The sequence below is a fragment of the Rhizophagus irregularis genome, chromosome 8 (assembly GCF_026210795.1).
Source record: "Rhizophagus irregularis chromosome 8, complete sequence".
In the NCBI taxonomy this organism is placed as follows: Eukaryota; Fungi; Glomeromycota; class Glomeromycetes; order Glomerales; family Glomeraceae; genus Rhizophagus; species Rhizophagus irregularis.
In genome coordinates, this window is record NC_089436.1 from 1,570,390 (window position 1) to 1,591,394 (window position 21,005).

The window sequence follows — 21,005 nt, forward strand, 5'->3', positions numbered from 1 at the left end:
GGTCGTTGCAGAAGAGCTTGAATAGCGCGAAATATGGGACAATAGTAGAATGTAATGTCAATACTGCTGTAGGTTGAAACAACTTTTTCTTTGAAGTCTAATGAAGTGAAGTTATTTGATTGAGATGGTCTTTGCCATTTTTGGTTGATTTCGGTAATGGAGATTCTTCCAGATTGCTATATTTATTAAAGAATTTAATTATTTGATCTCCAATTTTATTAGATATATTACCCTCTACAATTAATCTCATGAAATCTCTGTATGCATCATTTGGCCACTTTGCTACGCATTCTGGTAAATTTTTTCCTTCAATAGCATCTAAAGCATCATCTAACGATGCTCCTTGAAGATCTTCAGGATCTAGATCAATATTGTCGAGATTTACTGGTATTTCTGTTCCCAACTCCTCAAAATTTTCTTCAAAAATTTCTTCAGCTCTCTCTTCTATATTTTCTGTTTTTGATCTTTTTCGCAGATTATAATGTGGTTTAGATTCTAAATTGTCTGCATCTTGAGTTGGAATTTCATTGATTATTATATCCTACATCTCACCAATATTATCATTTTGGTATGTGGATTTTTCATGCAAAGTAAATGTATCTGGCATTGTAATAGGTGTGTTCCATAACTGAACATCATGTTCTAGCATAACCGCTGTTCTTGATAATTGTCGCGAGAATCTTTGAACGTGTTCACTTGGTTCACTTGGTTGAGAAGTTGTTGTTCTTTTATGGTATTTGGCATTAGCGTGCTGTCTCAAACCGCTGGGAGTTGAAAAATATCTTTTGCAAATTTAACATTTATATCTGACCATTTTTCTTTAAAAATCAATGCGAGTTTAGAAATTAATGCAGGAAAATTTTTTCAATTAGTTTCACGCGAGAAATATTTATGAAGATTTACTTTTGGTATATTTTTTTTTTACTGATTATCAAGCGAATATAAATTTTATTACTGATAATTGATTATTTTTGTTTACTAAAAGATAATTAATTTATTTACTGATTAGTAATTAATTTTTTTCATTTACTGATATTTTTAATTCAGGAGTAACTGATTTTTTTACCAATTCATTAACAATTAATTTATTTAATTTACTGATCCTTAAATATATTTTAATTCAGGATTAACTGATTTTTTTAAAAAATTCTGGCAAAACTTTTAACTTTACACAATTTTTCAATTATTTATAATGTAAGAATTTTTTTATTTTTTTTCGGTTGGCTGAATCGTCGCAATAATTAATTTATTTAATTTACTGATCCTTAAATATATTTTAATTCAGGAGTAACTGATTTTTTAAAAAAATTCCAGCAAAACTTTTAACCTTACACAATTTTTCAATTATTTATAATGTAAGAATTTTTTCATTTTTTTCGGTTGGCTGAATCGTCGCATATTAACATTTTTTTTTCAATTTTCGAATTAATTGTTATTTGAATTTTTCTCTGCAATATTTTTCCTATACAAATTTTACAAATTTAGAATTTAAGTGATTATGGCGTCTAAAAGGTCAAAAAATGCAAAAAAACTCAAAAAAAAGAAAGCAAGCACTTGACGTTCTTGAAGGATAAAGAAGAAAACAAGCACTTGACGTTCCTGAAGGACAGAATGAAAGCCAACAAAATATATTTGCACAAATGTTATCAGGTAGTTAGTCGTCAAGATGCTGATATTTTGCAATTTAACATTATAATTAACTTTTGCTGAACGCCAACAGTAGAATCTTCAGAAAATTCCTAAAGATCCACGCAGAGATTGTGAAAAATCACCTACTGGTCCTTTCGTACTCATTACTCCATTTTGATGTAGATCGTGAAAGATTTTTAGTTAAATCTGTTTCTTTTACTCCAGCAAATCGTGAGAAATCCTCAACAAATCGCGAGAATTTTTTAGTCAGGACTGCGCATACTGAAACTTCCGTTTCAACTACATTGACACCATCTGTAACTTCTATAAGTTATGAAAGAACTTTGAAAATGCCAACTCCCATACTTAGTCCAATGCAAATTGACCTTGATAAAGAAATTGATTATTATAACGTCGATGACGATGATAACGAAGAATATAATGATAACCGCGATAAAAGTGATACCCGTGAGCCTTTACCAAAACCACATATTGTAGAGGGTGAACGTTACCTAATTGTGAAAGAGTTTAATTATGCCATGAATGTATTAGATGGAAAGGTAAACGCCATCTACAAACTGTGTTGATATATTGGAGATCAGCAACAAAAAAGTATTCAAGATACGCAAAATGTTGCAAAAAGTGATGTATTAAGCGATGATTTCTGGAATGTAAGTTAATTAAAAATTATCAACTTGATTTTAATCTAAAGATACTTATAATAACCAAATATAAAAATGTAGCTAAAGAACTTATTCCAACGTCTTTATATCATTCAGATATAGAGTACCGAAAGGCTTTAGAAACATATTTATCTAAATATGCAGAATATTACATTAAAAATATTGGGCAAAACGCATGGATTTCTTTATTTTCAGATAAATTATTGGCAGAGGTATGTGAAATATTAATAATCGTTAAAAAAAAGTATTTTTTTATATTTATTTAACTTTTTTTTTAGATAAAAACTAAATGCAGAAGCAGGAGAAATGATTTTGCCGCAAGTATCAGGAGTGCCATGTTTTCCGTCTTTGGAGAACAGCGATTGAAACGCATAGATAACAATTCTCCTTCTATGAAGATCGCTGAATGGAAACAGAATCAAAAAACGCGTAATGCATTTTATGAACTTTTCAAAAATCATGATATTCTAACGAAAATTGGCCATTCAGTTTTCAAACAATATAGGGATAAAGAACTTCCTTTTACACATTGTGCGTATATTCTATCAATATGTGACATCTTGTTAAATCCCAATAGCTATAGTATTAAGTGTAATGACAAGTCTGTTATGAAAAGAGTCAAATTTTTTCTAGTAAATAATTTTCGCAAATTTTCGCAGTTCTTTTAATCTTTTAATATTTTACAGATATTAATCTATAATTAATTAACAGCAAGCGTTTAGAAATAAAACGCAAATAACTCCTCGTATAATGGAGGAATTAGCTGAAAAAGAAGCAAAAGAAGTTAGTCAAAGAACCAATTAATACGAGTCAGCAGTCGCAGAAGAGAGCAGCGATTCAGTTAAAAATGAAAATTATGATGATTTTGTAAGTTAAAGTTATTATTTATGTTCGATTATACACTTAATTGAATTATTTTACTAAGCTAAATCATCATTTTTTTTTAGATTAATAATCTAGATTCGCAATTTCCTCAGGATTAATTGTATTTCTTTGGAATACTTTAATTTTTTTATAATTCATATTTTTTATTTTTTTTAATCATATTTCTTTGAAATACTAATTTTTTTTTATAATTCGTAATTTTATATTTTTTAATCGTATTTCTTTGAAATACTTTAATTTTTTTATATTATTTTTTTCATATTTTTTAATTGTATTTCTTTAAAATACTTTAATTTTTTTTATATTATTTTTTTATATTTTTTAATTGTATTTCTTTGAAATACTTTAATTTTTTTATATCATTTTTTTTATATTTTTTAATTGTATTTCTTTGAAATACTTTAATTTTTTTATATCATTTTTTTTATATTTTTTAATCGTATTTCTTTGAAATACTTTAATTTTTTATAATTTGTAATTTTATATTTTTTAATTGTATTTCTTTGAAATACTTTAATTTTTTTTATAATTTGTAATTTTATATTCTTTAATTGTATTTCTTTGAAATACTTTAATTTTTTTTATAATTTGTAATTTTATATTCTTTAATTGTATTTCTTTGAAATACTTTAATTTTTATAATTCGTAATTTATATTCTTTAATTGTATTTCTTTGAAATACTTTAATTTTTTTTATAATTTGTAATTTTATATTCTTTAATTGTATTTCTTTGAAATACTTTAATTTTTTTTATAATTCGTAATTTATATTTTTTAATTGTATTTCTTTGAAATACTTTAATTTTTTTTATAATTCGTAATTTTATATTCTTTAATTGTATTTCTTTGAAATACTTTAATTTTTTTATAATTCGTAATTTTATATTTTTTAATTGTATTTCTTTGAAATACTTTAATTTTTTTTATAATTCGTAATTTTATATTCTTTAATTGTATTTTTTTGAAATACTTTAATTTTTTTTATAATTCGTAATTTTATATTCTTTAATTGTATTTCTTTGAAATACTTTAATTTTTTTTATAATTCGTAATTTTATATTTTTTAATTGTATTTCTTTGAAATACTTTAATTTTTATAATTCGTATTTTTGCACAGAATTTTACGTTGTTTTTTTTTGGTAGAAATAAAGAATTGATTATGATTAATTAATATAAATGGACTATAAATTATCATATATTAATTGTATTTTATATTTCGATTTATTTCAAAGGTTTTTATTTAAAAATCCGCGCAGAACATTATTATTTATAAAATCTGCGCAGTTTTTTATTAGAATTTTCCTCTAATGTTTTGCGTAAAGCTCCGCATGAGCCGATCCGGCTCACGAGCTGGCTCGAGCTTTTCAATCTGGCCAAAGCTGAGCCACAATTAAATTGGCTCAGTGGCTCGCGACCAAGCGAAATGAGCTCGAGCGGTGATAGGCTCGGCTCAAAAGCTCAAGCCAAGTAATAGGCTCGGCTCAAAAAGCTCGAGCTGGCTTGAGTTATCATACAAAAAACGTTGCGAAAACGTTTTTTGTATAATATTATATTAAAAAAAACGTTTCGCAACGTTTTTTTAATTCTTTAATAAAAAACGTTGCAAAAACGTTTTTTTAATTCTTTAATAAAAAAACGTTGCAAAAACGTTTTTTTAATTCTTTAATAAAAAACGTTGCAAAAACGTTTTTCACTATATTATATTGGAAAAAAACGTTTCGCACGTTTTTTTAATTCTTTAAGTAAAAACGTTGCAAAAACGTTTTTTCACTATATTATTTTAGAAAAAAATGTTTTGCAACATTTTTTTAAATTCTTTAGTAAAAAAACGTTGCGAAAACGTTTTTTTCACTATCTAATATTAGAAAAAAATGTTTCGCAACATTTTTTTAAGTTCTTTTAATAAAAAACGCTTGCGCGCTTTTTTCACTATATTATTTTAGAAAAAACGTTTCGCAACGCTTTTTTAAATTCTTTAATAAAAAAACATTGCGAAAACGTTTTTTCACAATATTATATTAGAAAAAAACATTTCGCAACATTTTTTAAAGTTCTTTAATAAAAAAACGTTGCGAAAACGTTTTTTTCACTATATTATTTTAGAAAAAAACGTTTCGCAACGTTTTTTTTAATTCTTTAATAAAAAAACGTTGCAAAACGTTTTTCTGAAGATAAAGCTCGAGCCTGGCTTGGCTCGAGCCATGAAAATCATCTGGTTTCATTCCGCTTTAGCTGAGCTGAAATTTTTATGGCACGACATCATTCCAGGCCAGAATTTTTTTCGAGCTGAGCCGACCAGACTTGTGCTTAAGGCTCCAAACCGGCTCATGCGGAGCTTTAGTTTTGCGTCAGGGTATAAGATCTGTGCAAATATAATTTCTGAAAATCTGCGCAGATCTGCTCCCCAAAAAATTTCCCGATGTTTATATTTTATCTATACATATGTTATATAGCATACTATTTACTGTATTCTTCCGTTTTTAAGCACCACCTTTTTAGGAGAAAATTTTTGTGAAAGTTTAGGGTGGTGCTTAAATTCAGAAGTTTTTTTTTTACACTTTTTTTTTGCACTTTTAGTCATATTTGTAATGTAATGGATGGGTCAGAAAATGATTTGTTTGGACAAGATGAAAAAGAGGAGGAAATTGATGAAAATGAAAGGGAAATTGTAGATATAGATAGTAATTCAGCTGATGAATTAGATGAATTGTAAAATGATGCATCATAAAAATAAAATTTATTTTGAATAAAATATAAAAAAATTTTCAAATTTGAGGTGGTGCTTATTTTTGTTTTTCAAGTTTTTTTGGCAAAAGTCGGGATGGTGCTTAAAAATGAAAGAATACGGTAAATCTAATAATAAGTGATATTATTAAATTGGATTTTGCAAAAAATATATTGAAAAATACAGTTAGTGTTGTTTTTTACATTAAATATCAAAATAAATTTTTTCTGCTTATTGGAAAAAAAGAAAAAAGAAAAGCAAATTTAATATTGCTTTTTAAAGTAAATGTTTGAAACCCTTTTCTATTTATTAGGAAGTACAAAAAGTTCACAAGAACTATTTCTAAAAAAAATGAAGTTAGTTAATATTATTTCTTAAAAGTAGATATTAAAAAACTCTTCCTCACTTATCAGAAGGTTTAGAAAATTTGAAAAGTACAAGAAAATATTTCTAAAAAGAAGAAAAAGAAGTTAATTAGTTCATGATATACTTTTTTTTAGGAATAGTTCTTTCTGATAAGGAAAGTTTTTTAATATTAACTTTAAAAACAAATATAATTAACTTCTTATTAAAGTTTTTTTCCTAAAAAAAAAAGTTATTCATTTACAGCATATATATTTATGGCATTATAGCACTAAATTAAAAAATAACATTACAGTGTCAAATTAAATTACGGCATTATGGTATTTATAATATATAGCATTTTATTACAATTTACAGAATGATTTATGATATATATTGAAATGCTAAATTGTTTTAATTAAAGAATTTACATCTATAATTTCCAGTTTTTTCATTATAATTGATTAATAAATCATCTAATCACACTAATTCAAATATTACAATAAATCAAAAAATTGCTTTAATTGAAATTATTCAGTACCTTTAAAAATAAAATAATCAAAAAAAAGATTTAATATTTTAATTAATACTATTCTTATTTTATATTGCAAAATAAAAAAATCATATATTATTAAATGTTTTATAATCTACAGTATAATTTTAAATTTCTGAAATGTCTATAATAATCATAGCTTAGAACTTTTTATGTTATTTTCTTTTTCATAAAGTCCAACTTGTAGAATACTACTGTACTGGTATACCTCCTAGATCTGCCTAGTTATGGAAGTGTAAATAAGGATAAAGTAATTCTGATCTTATATTTGTGTTAAATAATTTGGTATAATTATAGATTCATAGTAAAGGCAGTAACATTTATTCATTTATTATAAATTATAACCCCTTACCTCTTACATATATAATATATAAAATCTTATATTACACTATATACATTAAGACTTTTCTTTACCTCCTTACCCCTAAAATATTATGTAATAAATATCATTATTCTAATTAATGTAACTACCATTGAATCTGTTTATCTATATAAAAAATCTCAGAAAAATATAAGTAAAGTATAAGCTGCAACATTAAATAACTATAATATAAAATATCAATAGTAATAATATAGAATAATGAAGTTCATATAACTAAAGTATTGAACACTATAATATGAAACATAATTTTTGTTTTTTTTTTATAATGAAATAGTTTCACAAACCTATTATTAAAGATAATTCTTTTCATTAAATCTGTTAGTAAAAATAAAAGTTTATAACTAAATTAAAGTTTTTCAAATTTCTATAAAGTGATTAAAATAAAATACTTTAAAAAAAAAGTTGGAGAAAGGGGTTTTTTTTTTTTTTCATTCTAAATATTCACTTTTTTTTTGATATGAGATGTAAAAAAAAAAATAATTTTTTAAGGGATAAATGATGATTAATTTGGAATGACCAATGATTTTATTGTATTTATTTAAAATAGATTTACAAAGGAATTTTAGAATTTGTAAAAAAAAAAGGAATTTCGAGTAATCATAATTAATTTTGGAATGATCAATGATCATTATATTATTATTGTATTCATTTTAAATGGATTTATAGAATTTTGTAAGAAGGAATATCGAATAAATTAATTTGGAAATGACCAATGATCATTGTAATCATTTAAATAGATTTATAAGGAATTTTAAAAAGAATTTTTATTTTTATCAAATAGAAAGTGCATCGTGATGATTTTGACACAAGGATAGTTGACAACCCTAAACCAAAATTAAATAGCTGTAAAAGTAATGCGAGATCGATGGGATTTGAGGCAATAATCATATGATCTCGGTGTAGGGGGGGATGAAGTTTCATCAACTTTAGGATCTCTAACAAAGGATCAAAAGAAATTTACAAGAAATAATCAATTTAATAATTATAAATAACAAATGAGTAAATGTAGTAAATATAGTAAATGATTCAAAAACACGTAAAAGATCGTCATTCAGTTGTGTTTGATTTTTAAAACTGTCGGATCTGTCGTATGGCGTAAAGTAAAACTTTTAGATATGCGAAGGTATTTAGTGCAACAATAAAGTATGAACTTTACGGAAATTCCCCTTAAAAATCATAAGAAGTAATGATAATAAGCAAACTTTTTTTTTTTATAATAATCAATTCAAAATAAAAATTCCCTTTAGAATTAATTCTTTTATCCGATTATCAAAAAATGATAAATTAAAATGAGGGATACTTTGGGTATTATACTGTATTTGATCGACGAACACATTTTCGGTATCAACCGATAAATCGGTGTTTATCGGTTGCATCGGATTGTAACATTTCCGGGTAAAACCGGTTGAAACTGGTTAAATACTTTTAATTATTTAATTATTTGGTATAAGGTATACCTATGAAGTTTTGTTACCTAATTTATATATTATAATAAATTACAATATCAAATATTCTAATTGGAACATTTCAAAGAATTTAAATGAAGGAATTTAAATGATTCCTTTCAATCAAGAATTTTTAATTTTTTTTTGAAAAAAAGTAAAAAAAAAAAAAAATACACAAAGATGAAACAAATAATTTTTTTTTTCTCCATTCGTTGATAGAAAGAAAATTTTCTCATTAAAAAAAATATATATATATAAAATATAACCTTTTCGCATGATGCATGTATAATTGATGAATAACTCAGTATAATAATAGATTGAACTGGTTATTTTTAATATGTTGTGAACAGGGGACACAATCACAAATCACAAAAACAAATCTCGTAACCTAAACCAAATACGTTTGTCGTGAGAAATCATAAACAAGTTTAGGCAACCGTCCGAGCATAAGGTTTTATAATATAAATATATAAACAAACAATTTTCCTTGTCAAATGTTCTTTTGATTATCTTTTTTGGTCGATCAAAGAAACATTCATTAATAGCAAATCATTTATTTTTTTGTCGAATCTCCTTTTAAGTAAAAGTTTTTATTTTTTTTTTAAAAAAAAATATTTTTGGTAATAGAATAACTATTAAAAAATAAATTATCTGTGGTGTATCCCTGTGATTGATTGCTTTGCATGATTGTAATCGATTCGCATGGATTTCATGATTCTTAAGAGAGACCAGAGAGGCCTTTTTTTTTTTATGAGTACTACATAAATAAAAAGAGACCCGAGATCACATGTGATACACTACTGTGCCATAATTTGAACTTTTGTCGTCGTTTTCACGTTTATATATATAAAAAAAAAAAAAAAGGAAAAAAGACAAATTCATTAGATAACAAATCACATATTCAAATATTATGATTCGATATCCATTACATCACAACTTACATTTTAATAAGTAAGTTATTTTAAAAAAAAAAAAAGGTAAAAATTTTCTCGATGCAATAAATTAAGAAGGGGTTAATATCTATCAAAGATATTTTGATTCGAAAGATGGAAAAATAAATTAAGGGTTTTCATTACATAGTATCTACTTTTAACATAATTACATAACTACTTACAATATATATATGTGTATATATATGTGTATAATAAAATATATCTTACAAAAAAAAAAGAATAATAGATAAATTGTTTGTGTTTGTTCGTGTTTGTGAATATAGGATAAAATATACGAAATAATAAAAAAAAAATATATATATAAATAATAAGTACGAAAAAAAATTTTATAACTTATCGAATAAAGTTAAGCACGTTAAAAAAAAATCGATAAAGAATAACCGAAATTACGATATAACGAACGATATGACGCGTGACGCTGCTTGACGCTATGAGTCAAATAATATCATGAATCTTGGAAGTGTGGCCTATAAATTTAAATTTGAAATTAATCAATTAATAAATTAATCAATTAATCAATTATAGATATTAACGTAATAAGATGTAATACGACGTAAATACGTACCTTATTTTTGTTAACCACGAGAATGTAATTATGTTCTTGAGCGACAATATCAACAACAAACATAACTTTAGTATGATGATTACCATCAGTATAATCACGAGATATTAAAGCGCTATTAGCAAACCACATTTCTATTAAGAAAAAGAAAGAAAGAAATTAATTAACATTAATTAAAGGGAAGCAGAATTCTTTTCATACTTACTTTTGTTATGCTTTGAAAATTTCTTCCTATTACCATTTTGAATAATACCACACATTCCACAACCTTTTTTACAAAAAGATTTTTCAGATAAAGGATAATTTCTTTCTAAAAAACGATCAGGATCACAACCAGTAGAAGTAGTAGTTCCATGAAACATGCTATAAGTTACATCATCAACATTTTTTCCAGCAAGTTTTGCAACTTTATTTTTATACTTTTCATGAAGTTTTATTAATTTAGATGGCATATCCAATCTAATTATTCCCTTAATAACACCACGAGGTATTTCAGAATAAAACATTTTTTTAACAGTAATATAATCATTATCACTTTTTTTCAACAAAATCATTTGAGTTCTCGTAAGAAGAGGAAAATTACTCTCAGATATAATAGATTTAGATTTATTATTAGGTACACTGTATTGTGAAGAACGACCTGAAGGACCTGGTAAACGAACATTACAAGAGTCACAAATCGTTCTTGTTGGATGATTCATAAAAGTACAATTAAAACATTCCACTTCAATAAAACTTATACGACGGATTTGAATTTCAGTAGATGATGAAGGAGAAGGATTTGAAGAATTCGAAGAAAGATGTATTGAAGATGATAAAATTGGTTGAAATATTAAAGAAGAAGTAGAAGAGATAGATTCAGGAAATATTTTTATTTTTTCATCAATATTTTCATCAATTTCTTCAAAAGATTTTTCTTCAATAATAGGAAAAGCATTATATAATTCTTCATGTATAGATTCTAATTTATTTTCATTTTCTTCTAAATCAACAGTTAAATCATTTGATTCATTCCAATTATTTTTAATTTCATTTAAATCTTCCAAATCTTCCAAATCATTAGTTGATTGATCATCATTTTTACATAATTGATCAAAATCATCAAATATAAAATCAAAATTAAAAGAATCTTCAATTAATTCAGGTAAAGTAATTTTAGGTTGATGATAATGATATTTATCATTATGATTATTATGATTATTATTATTATTATTATTATTAAAATTTGTCGTTATACTTATTCGTGATAAACGAGAACTTAATCTTGTCGTTATACCAAAAAGTGAATTTCTTCTAGAAGAATTTAATTTTTCATATTTTGATGATTTGAATTTTGAAGTTTTATGACCTTCGATAGTTGATAACATGGTTAAAGATTTCGTATTCTCACTATTTAAAGTACCACTAGCTTCAATATTTTCTGGTAACCATATTAAATTTCTACTATTTCTTTTTGAACTTAATCCATTATCATCCAATGTATTTTGAGTTATTTTTGGTATTTTATCATTCCATACTATTTGTTCATTAGTAGATTCATTATCATCATCAGTTGGTGTATTACTTTTTGTTGTAGTAACCAATTTTTTGGTCCATGATTTTAATTTAACTAGTATTTGTTTCTGTTTCTTTTTAGGTGAATTTTGATCCATATGTGAGAAAAAAAAAAAGGAAAAAAATAAAGAAAAAAAAAATAATAAACAAAAAATAAAACAAAAAAAAATAAAAATAAAACAAAATAAATAAATAAATAAAACGAAAAAAAAAAGGGAATATTTTTTACTTAAATATATATATAAAGAAATTTTTTAATTTTTTTTTTTCTCAAAAAAAAAGGGTTGATAAGGAAAAAAAGAAAGATGCATGAAAGAATAAAAAAAAAAGAGAGAAAAAAGAGAGAACTTTTTTTTTTAAAAAAAAAAAAAATGGAAAATTTCAAGAGGTATATTTATGTAAATAAACGGGATTACAATTTCAAAAACGGAAATCTTATTTAATTATTAACCAAATTTGGTACATACTAACAAAATATAAAAAAAAAAAAAATTTTAAAAATACTTATATAGATATTTATACCTATATATATATATATAATATTTTTAATAAGAATTATGTTATTATAAACATTATAAACAACACATGAATATACATATTTAAAATAATTTTTTTCTTTTTCTTTTTTTTTTTGTCCTTTATACAAAATTTTTGTTATGTACGCCATACATATATATATATCTACGGGTATCCGGCTTAAATATTAACAATGGCCAAAAAATAGAATGTAAACTTTAACTTACCTAAACTATCATTAAGAAACCAATTATCGCGTGGTAAATGAGTAGTTGATAATAAAAAAAAAAGAATTTTAACCTTTAAATTCGAATAAGGGGATAAGAATGTATTGCATTGCATTTTTCTCCAAAAGTTTTCATTAAAAAGAACCGTTCGCAAAAATAAAACTTTAAAATAACATTGCATTACTTTCTGATATTGACAACAATCCGAACAATCTTTTTCTTTTTAAAAAAAATATTGAAGAAAAAGATCCGATTTTATTAAACTATTTAATGTTATTATACTCCATACTATTATACTTTACTACTTTACTAGGTAACTCTCTTTAACCATAAATGATCCAAACATGTCCCTTACATATTTGATTACTTTTTTACCCCTGGTAAGTTTCAGTTATTTAATATATATGGCGATTTAGTTACGTCAATAATTGTTCAGTAGTTGAAGGCTTGGAAGGTGACTTGTTTTGCCCAAAAACAATTAAACAATAATAAATCACGTGATCATTTACTGATATTCCCATTTGGACAATGCCGTTATACACTTATACCGATTGAGAAAAAATTTATGATTTTTTTTTTTACATTATAATTTATTAATTTATTAATGCATATTTCCCGAACGGGAATTACATCAATTTAGAACTTTTAAAATAATTGGTTGGTCTATTTGGTCTAATTTGTTTATTTTGTTTATTGGTCTATTGTATTTAGTTTCTAATTCTGTTGGTCAACTCGAAAAATTCACGTACGGATCTTTTTTTATGGTTCCCACGTGATTATACGAAACATTTTTTAATTTTAAACAACAAAATTGATGGATAATAAATCGATAAAATGATATGATGGATAATAATCAAATAATCGATAAGTGATAAATGATAATAATCGATAAATGATTGGAATAATAATCGATAATTTATATCGATAATTTATAATCGAATAATCGAATGATAATAAATAATCAATGAATGATAAAATTTATTATTATTATTTATCTGTAATTAGAATAATTCATATTATTATGAATAATTTTAATTTTTTTTTAATTAAAAAAAAAAATAAAAAAAAAAACATTATTTTTTTTTTTCATAGTTTCATATATTTTTTTAATAATCTTCCTTTTTTTTTCTCTCTTCATAATTTTTTGGAAAATTACACATGAAATATGCATCATTGTTATTTATTTACAAAGTTATAAATGATGCAGTTTGTAAAATAGGATTTCAACTTTTTTATTGTTTTTATATAAATATATAAAGGAAAAAAAAAAAAAATTTCAACCGACCCTTTTTCATAAAAAGATAATGTAATGGAAATAATAAATAAAATAAAATAAATAAAATAAATAAAAAAAAAATAAATCCCGAAAAAAAAAATGGATAATTCCCAAATAGAAAAAAATAATTCAAATGGGAAAAAAAAATAAATTCAAATGGAACAAAATGGAAATTTTTTTTTTTTTACCAGAATTTAAAATTTTATCAAAACTTTTTTTTTTTTTACTATCATAACTCCATTTTTATTTTATTCATTTAAAACTGAAATATTTTATTCATTTTAATTTAAAAAAAAAAAAAATTTTTTTCGTGGTACATACCTTTATCGTAATAATATGCACATTAATAAAATACCTTTTTCGGATTATTTACCGTCATATAACATATATAACAAACTATGACTCACCGGTTCACCCATCCCTTTCTTTAATAAAATTTAATGGGGATTGGACTGCGCCTCATGTATTAATGATCCAATCAATTTTCTTTTTATTATTAATATTCCGAATTCGAATTAGAGATAAAAAAAATTGCAAATCAGGTAAATATTTTGAAAATCAATGAATGATTGAATGATAATTATGATAAATTTTATATCACATTTTTGATTACCCGTTCAAATATTAAATAAAAACCTTAAAAAAAAAAAAGAAAAAAAAAAAAAAAAAAAAAAAAAAAAAAAAAAAAAAAAAAAAAAAGAGAGAGAATATAATTTAAATTTTTTTTTTAAAATAATTTTTTTTTTTTTTTTTTGAACAAAAAAAAATTAAAAATAAAAATAAAAAAAATTAAAAATAATAAAAAGAATAAATTTTTTTTAAAATAACATTTTCAACATTATATGTATGTATGCATCATTATAAAAATTTTATGGGTCACTTTTTTTTTTTCTTTGTCAATTTTTTTTATTCAAGTGTAACGTTTGTAGAACGATAAACAACTTTCAAGAGTTTACTTAAAGTACAAACTTTTTTACAACCCCAAAATGTAAGGACCAACTTACTTTTAAGGTATGTCGGATCATTTTTTTTTTTTTTCTTCTTTTATTTCTCTTTTGATCTTTTCTTGTATTCGTTTAATTTTTTATATATATATACATAACATATATATATATATATACTTTTTGTGTTTTTTTTTTTTTTTTTAAACTTTTTTAAATTTCTTTCGATAGATAAAAACGTTAACCAAATTTTAACTTTATTTTTTTTTTATAGTGCTTATAAAAAAATTCAAAAAAAAAAGTTATGGATTGTACAGAATTTCCATCAAATTCTTCTTCCTCTTCTTCTTCACAATTTACAAATACAACTTCTTTCTCACCATCACCGTCAACTCAATTTTCTCCTACATATTATACTACTTATTCTCCTTATCCTTTATCATCATCTTCATTATCTAACACTTCATCATTTCTTAATAAAATTAAATCTATTAGTCAACAACAAAGAAGAAATAATCAATTTTCAATATGTAAAAAATCCGATTGTAATAATAGATTTATTAATGATGATGGTAATAAAATTGGGGGTTATTGTAGTATGATGTGTCAAGTAAATGATTGGACTCAATCTAGTAATAATAATAATAATAATAATAATTATAATAATAATCATAATAATATTACTGTATTAAATGGTGAGACTCGTTTAAATTCTAGATTAAATAATAGATTATGTGGAAATTTTTTAAATTCTCAAAGTGGAAATGGAACAAATTTATTAAATATATCAAATCCTTCAAGAATTACAAAGAGGCAACCAATTAAACAACAACAACAACAACAACCATTTAAACGTACAAAATTATTTAAATCCGGTATAAATACTTTAATACCTTCTACTACAACTACTACTTCTTCTTCTTCTTCTCCTTCTTCTTCTTCTTCTTCTCCATCTCCTTCTTCATCATCTATAACAACAACGAATACTACATCAAATGGGAATATTATTATGAATAATAATGATACTACAATATCTTCTTCTCCTTCTTCTTCTTCATCCATTATGCCAAATTTATCATTAAATTCTTTACCTGAAAATTTTAACTTATCTTCTTCTCCTATTCCTCCTCCTTCTACTTCTTCTACGGAAGATTTCTCATCAAATCAATTTAGTACTTTGGATTATCCTTGTGATCATAAAATTTATAATAATCAAAATTTATATACTTTGGATAATCAAAATTCTACTCAACAACAACAACAACAACAACAAAAAATTGATCAAAATCAAACCTCATTAAATTCTAATAATAACGTTAATATCGTTGAAAATATTTCTTCAAATTTTACTGATTCTATTAACAATAATGATAATTATTGTAACGTTTATTGTGGTGATTCTTATAATCTTTCGGATTATGATGTTACAACTGATTATAATGTTACTGAAAATGATTTATATTTTAATAATGATGGAATTGAAGATAATTCTATTTATTATTCTCAAACTCCACAATCATTACAACAACCACCACAACAATCTCAACCACAACAACAATCTCAATTACCACAGCCACCACAATCACAACTGCCACAACCATCACAGCTACCACAGCAATCACAACTACCACAACAATCACAACAATCACAACAATTACAACAACCACCTTCACAGCAATTACAATCTCCTCAATTACAACAATTACCATCACAACAATTACAATCACCATCATCACGACAACAACAACAGTTACAACAATTGCCTCCACAACAACTATCATCGCAACAATTACAATCACAACAACTACCATCGCAACAATTACAATCACAACAATTACTATCCCGACAATTACAATCACGACAATTACAATCACAACAATTACAATCACAACAATTACAACCACAACAATTACAACCACAACAATTACAACAACCGCCTCCACAACAACCATCGCATCAACCACAACAGTTGCAACAACTACAACCACAACAATTACAGTCACCATCACAACGACAATTGCAACAATTACAACCACAACAATTACAGTCACCGTCACAACGACAATTGCAACAATTACAACCACAACAATTACAACAATTATCACAACAGTTGCAACAACCGCCTTCACAACAATTGCAACAATTGCCATCACAACAATTACAACAACAATTGCAACGACCGCCTTCACAGCAATTGACTTCACAGCAATTGACTTCACAATTATTTACTTCACGACAATTACCTTCACAGCAATTGACTTCACAGCAATTTGCCTCACAACAATTGGCCTCACAACAATTGGCCTCACAACGATTGGCCACACAGCAATTGGTCTCACAACAATTGGCCTCGCAGCAATTGGCCTCGCAGCAATTGGCCTCACAACAATTTGCCTCACAACAATTTGCCTCGCAACAATTGGCCTCACAGCAATTGGCTTCACAGCAATTAGCTTCACAACAATTGGCTTCACAACAATTGCAGCAACAACAACAACTACAACAAATGCCACCTCAAGTATTCCAACGATTACCAACACAACAATTACCACAGCAACAGCAACAATTACTTCAACAGTCTCAACAACAGTTAAATTTTAATCCAACATCAAGATTGGTTGTAATGACAAGATGTTCAGTTTGTACATTAATATGTTATTCTAGCTCTGGGATATGTGAATTATGTCAAGCTCAACTATCTTCACAAGGATTTACTCCTTATACAAATGATAATAACAATAATTATTATGATTATAACGTTCAGGCTTCACGAATTCAGGCACAAGCAGTTAAAGCAGTACAAGCTGCAAAAGCAACCCAACTTCATGCCGCACAAATTCAAGCAGCAAGAGCTGCACAAAGTCGGGCTGTTCAAATTCGAGCATTACAAATGTTAAGATCTCAACAAATTCAAAGAGCTAGAGCACAACAATTTCCATCCCAATTTCAAGCTCAAATTCAAGCTCAAATTCAAGCTGCAAAAATGGCACAAGCTCAAGTAACACAAACACAACTTAATCAATCACAACCAATATATAATAATAATTATGGTATGCCACCTACATCTTCATCCGATACATCATCTTCGGATACTTCTGCTAATGCAATTATTTCAACAAATAAATCAAAATTAGCAAAAACTCAATTAAAAGTTCTTCCTTTACATGATAATGAATTTATTCAAATACAAAGATATTTCCTTAAAGGATTACCACATGCTCGTATACATACTATAATTAAGTTACAAATGCCTACTAAATTAGTTGAAGCTCATGAACAATACAAAAAAACATTATTAAATAATCCTTCATATGGTTCTAATATGACGACAAATAATTTAATAAGTAGTATGAAAAGCAATAACAATTTGGATAAACATACAAATACAATGTTCCATGGTACAAAAATTAGTTGTAATCCTCAACGATTTATTAATGGGAATAGTAATTTTTGTTTATTTAGTTGTGGTATGTGTGGTATAATACAAAATGGTAATCAAGGAAAATATAGTAGATTTAACGGAAGTAAGTACTGATCTTTTTTAAATAGAGAGAGTGGAATTGAAAGTCTTTTTTAGAAAAAAATTAATTATTATTTTTTATTTTAGGAATGTGGTTTGCTAATAATTCTGCCATATCATTGGGTTATTGTGGTTTATCAACTTCTAGAACTATGTTTAATTGTACTCCTTTTTCTTCTAAAAATTCTTTAATGGCTATGTTTGTTGTTGATGTTGTTTCTCTTCAAACTAGTGATATTATTATTGTTGATGTAGATGCGGTAAGTTTATATTTTTTTTTAAAAAAAAAAGAATTTTAATTTTATATGAATTTAATTTATTTTTTGTTACTTTTAATAGGCTACTTTACCTAAATATTTGATATTATTTGAACCTGGATTTTAAGTAAAATAATTTAAAAAAAAAAGATCAAGGGAAGAGAAGAGAAATATGTAAATATTATCTATATATTTTTTTTTTTGTTATATAAAAAATTTATGTGAATAATCAAATTGTATAATAATATTATTGGACATTATTTATACGGTATTTTACATATTTTTGTCACTATTTTTTTTTTTTTTTTTTTGTTATTAGTAAATATATCAGATATATAAATAAAAAAAAATTGTAAATATCGAAATATAGTTTTAAATTATTAGTTTGTAATATATTTAAATAATAATAAAGTTTACATTCATATTAACCCATGTATGTATAATAATGGGATTTAAAAATTTTTAAATTTATTCGATATCTTTTTAATTCCTAATTAAGTTAAAAATAAATTAAAATTCATTGTCCAAACTCCGAAGTGCTTATATTGTTGTACATTATCACGTGCCGGTGAAACTATAAGTCAGTTGCGTAAACGATCGTCTGATTTTGATTTCTACCTAATCGTACTATTTTTTTAACGAACCATCATGACTTTTAACACTAAACTGGTTGATTTATTGAGAGGATCTTTATGTAAATGCTTTTCCAGTTGAAATTGATTCTACAAGGGTATTGGTACCCTTAAGACAACTATCAAGAATAATGCGTAAACATCAATGGTCTATATTCGTAGGCATTAATCGAGTTAATTGAGGAAAGTCATTATGGACCAAATGATCCAGCTTATAATGGTTGTACAAAGCAAAGGATCTTAACTATTCAAAGTCAATATTCACCTTGGAGATATCATAGACGAGAATATTGTTTTGTATCCAAGCTGATCTTAATAATACTTATTGGTCTGGAAATGAAAAACCTACAAAATTAGCGATAATGAGCAACCAGTACATATTCTCCATGCAACTTCCCATTGTTAAGTCATAAAAAATTTAGTTCAATATGATATATGACAAAGATTATGGTTCCAGAATAAGATGAGCTTTTTAAGAGGATGGATTGTTGAAATTTGGTTTTGGAGATAAGATAATAAACTGGCCAAAAAGCTGCAATGTCTAAAAAAAAAAGAAACATTAATATTATTATTTTGCATCTGAATCTTGTACTTAAAGTAATCCACCTTTTTAGCGATGGCGCCTCACTCTCCAAAGGAGCAATGTATTGTAGATCCAGAAATATTTGCTTCCATCCAACATCAAGGAAGTAGAATTACCTAATTACATTTTGAAATTTTATTAACGGATATTAACGATAAAGATATTCATGAAGAGATACCAAAAGAACTACAAATTCAATATCTTTCAGACTCGTCAAAAGAGTCTGACGGTGATATCAACGGAATCGTATACGGTCTCCATCACCAGCTTTTTTGTGCAACTACAGTAAAATACAAGAATAAGATCAAGGTTGTAATTTTCCTCGTTGATACTGGGTCTACATAACCTATATCAGCGAGGAAGCATTAAACGTGTTTGGCATATTATTAGAGCAAATTCAAATTAATAGTAGACGAGTGATGATTTTGATGTTGCATTCGCACTTTAAGGAAATTGGTGTTATGAGGATGGAGTTTTGATGTTAAATGCAGATCTACATGTTTGTAATAGTAACTTTTTCTTAAATTTTAATCCAATCTGTCACAGTAGACTTTAAAAATAATCATGTTCTTTTTTTAATGTAATATAATTTATATTTGATTTTTTAATGTAATTTAACATCTGCAACTTAAATAAATAAAAATTATATATATCATATACATGCCAATTAGGCGAAATTTTATTTATTTTCATTGATAAAGGGCAAACTAAGTAAAACGAAAAAAATGATAGAAGTAGAGTTCAAGAAAGGAATTTGCCACCACAATCACATGCCTTATTTTTTTGGTAAGATTATCATTAATTTCAAGAAAAGCTCATTAGCGATTTTATTATCACGTGCAGAAAGGTCATTGGAAAATTGGTTACTGATAACATAAATCAAGAAATATATGCAAGAGTCGAAAATGTGAAGTCTTCAAAGTTGCTCCACAAGGCGTTATTTGCAACATAAGTGCAGGCATAATTTCAGATAAAAAAAAATAGGTTCAGGTATGATAGATCAGTTTTATGTTATTTTTTTACGATTTATTAGTATGATTTATCATAAAGTGATGGGCCAATTATTTTATATTCTAACCATTAATATAATATTAAGAAAAGAAATTAAAAATCAATTGATTATAAAAATCGTAAGAATTGAAACTATTAACAAAACATGGTAAAACAATATAATATAGTGATGGCTCAGAACTGATATTTATTTATTAAAAAATTTGTCAATTATATTAATTTAAAAATTGTAATGATAATTTAAAAATTTGGTAATGATAAATATATAAAAAAAATCAGATTTCTGAATTCTTTTTAATAGGAAAATTGAAATTATATTTAAAGAAAAA

General features: G+C 25.2%; 3 protein-coding genes across 3 annotated transcripts; 2 read left to right on the forward strand and 1 right to left on the reverse strand.

Annotated features, from left to right (window-relative positions):
• Positions 1 to 1,640: 1,640 nt before the first annotated feature.
• Positions 1,641 to 3,295, forward strand: OCT59_028244 (uncharacterized protein; the record flags this gene model as incomplete). The annotated part of the gene is made up of 6 exons (XM_066147163.1): positions 1,641 to 1,650; positions 1,813 to 2,189; positions 2,342 to 2,524; positions 2,591 to 2,944; positions 3,024 to 3,095; positions 3,260 to 3,295. 6 exons carry the CDS (start codon positions 1,641 to 1,643, stop codon positions 3,293 to 3,295), a joined length of 1,032 nt encoding a protein of 343 aa, XP_065993902.1.
• Positions 3,296 to 10,025: 6,730 nt separating this feature from the next.
• OCT59_028245 (uncharacterized protein) lies at positions 10,026 to 11,811 on the reverse strand (the record flags this gene model as incomplete). Its single annotated transcript, XM_025313196.2, has 3 exons — positions 10,026 to 10,064; positions 10,163 to 10,293; positions 10,365 to 11,811. 3 exons carry the CDS (start codon positions 11,809 to 11,811, stop codon positions 10,026 to 10,028), a joined length of 1,617 nt encoding a protein of 538 aa, XP_025188023.2.
• A 3,166-nt stretch (positions 11,812 to 14,977) lies between these two features.
• Positions 14,978 to 18,591, forward strand: OCT59_028246 (uncharacterized protein; the record flags this gene model as incomplete). Its single annotated transcript, XM_066147164.1, has 3 exons — positions 14,978 to 18,197; positions 18,281 to 18,453; positions 18,533 to 18,591. The coding sequence occupies 3 exons, from the start codon at positions 14,978 to 14,980 to the stop codon at positions 18,575 to 18,577; spliced, it is 3,438 nt and encodes a 1,145-aa protein (XP_065993903.1). The 3' UTR covers positions 18,578 to 18,591.
• Positions 18,592 to 21,005: the final 2,414 nt, after the last annotated feature.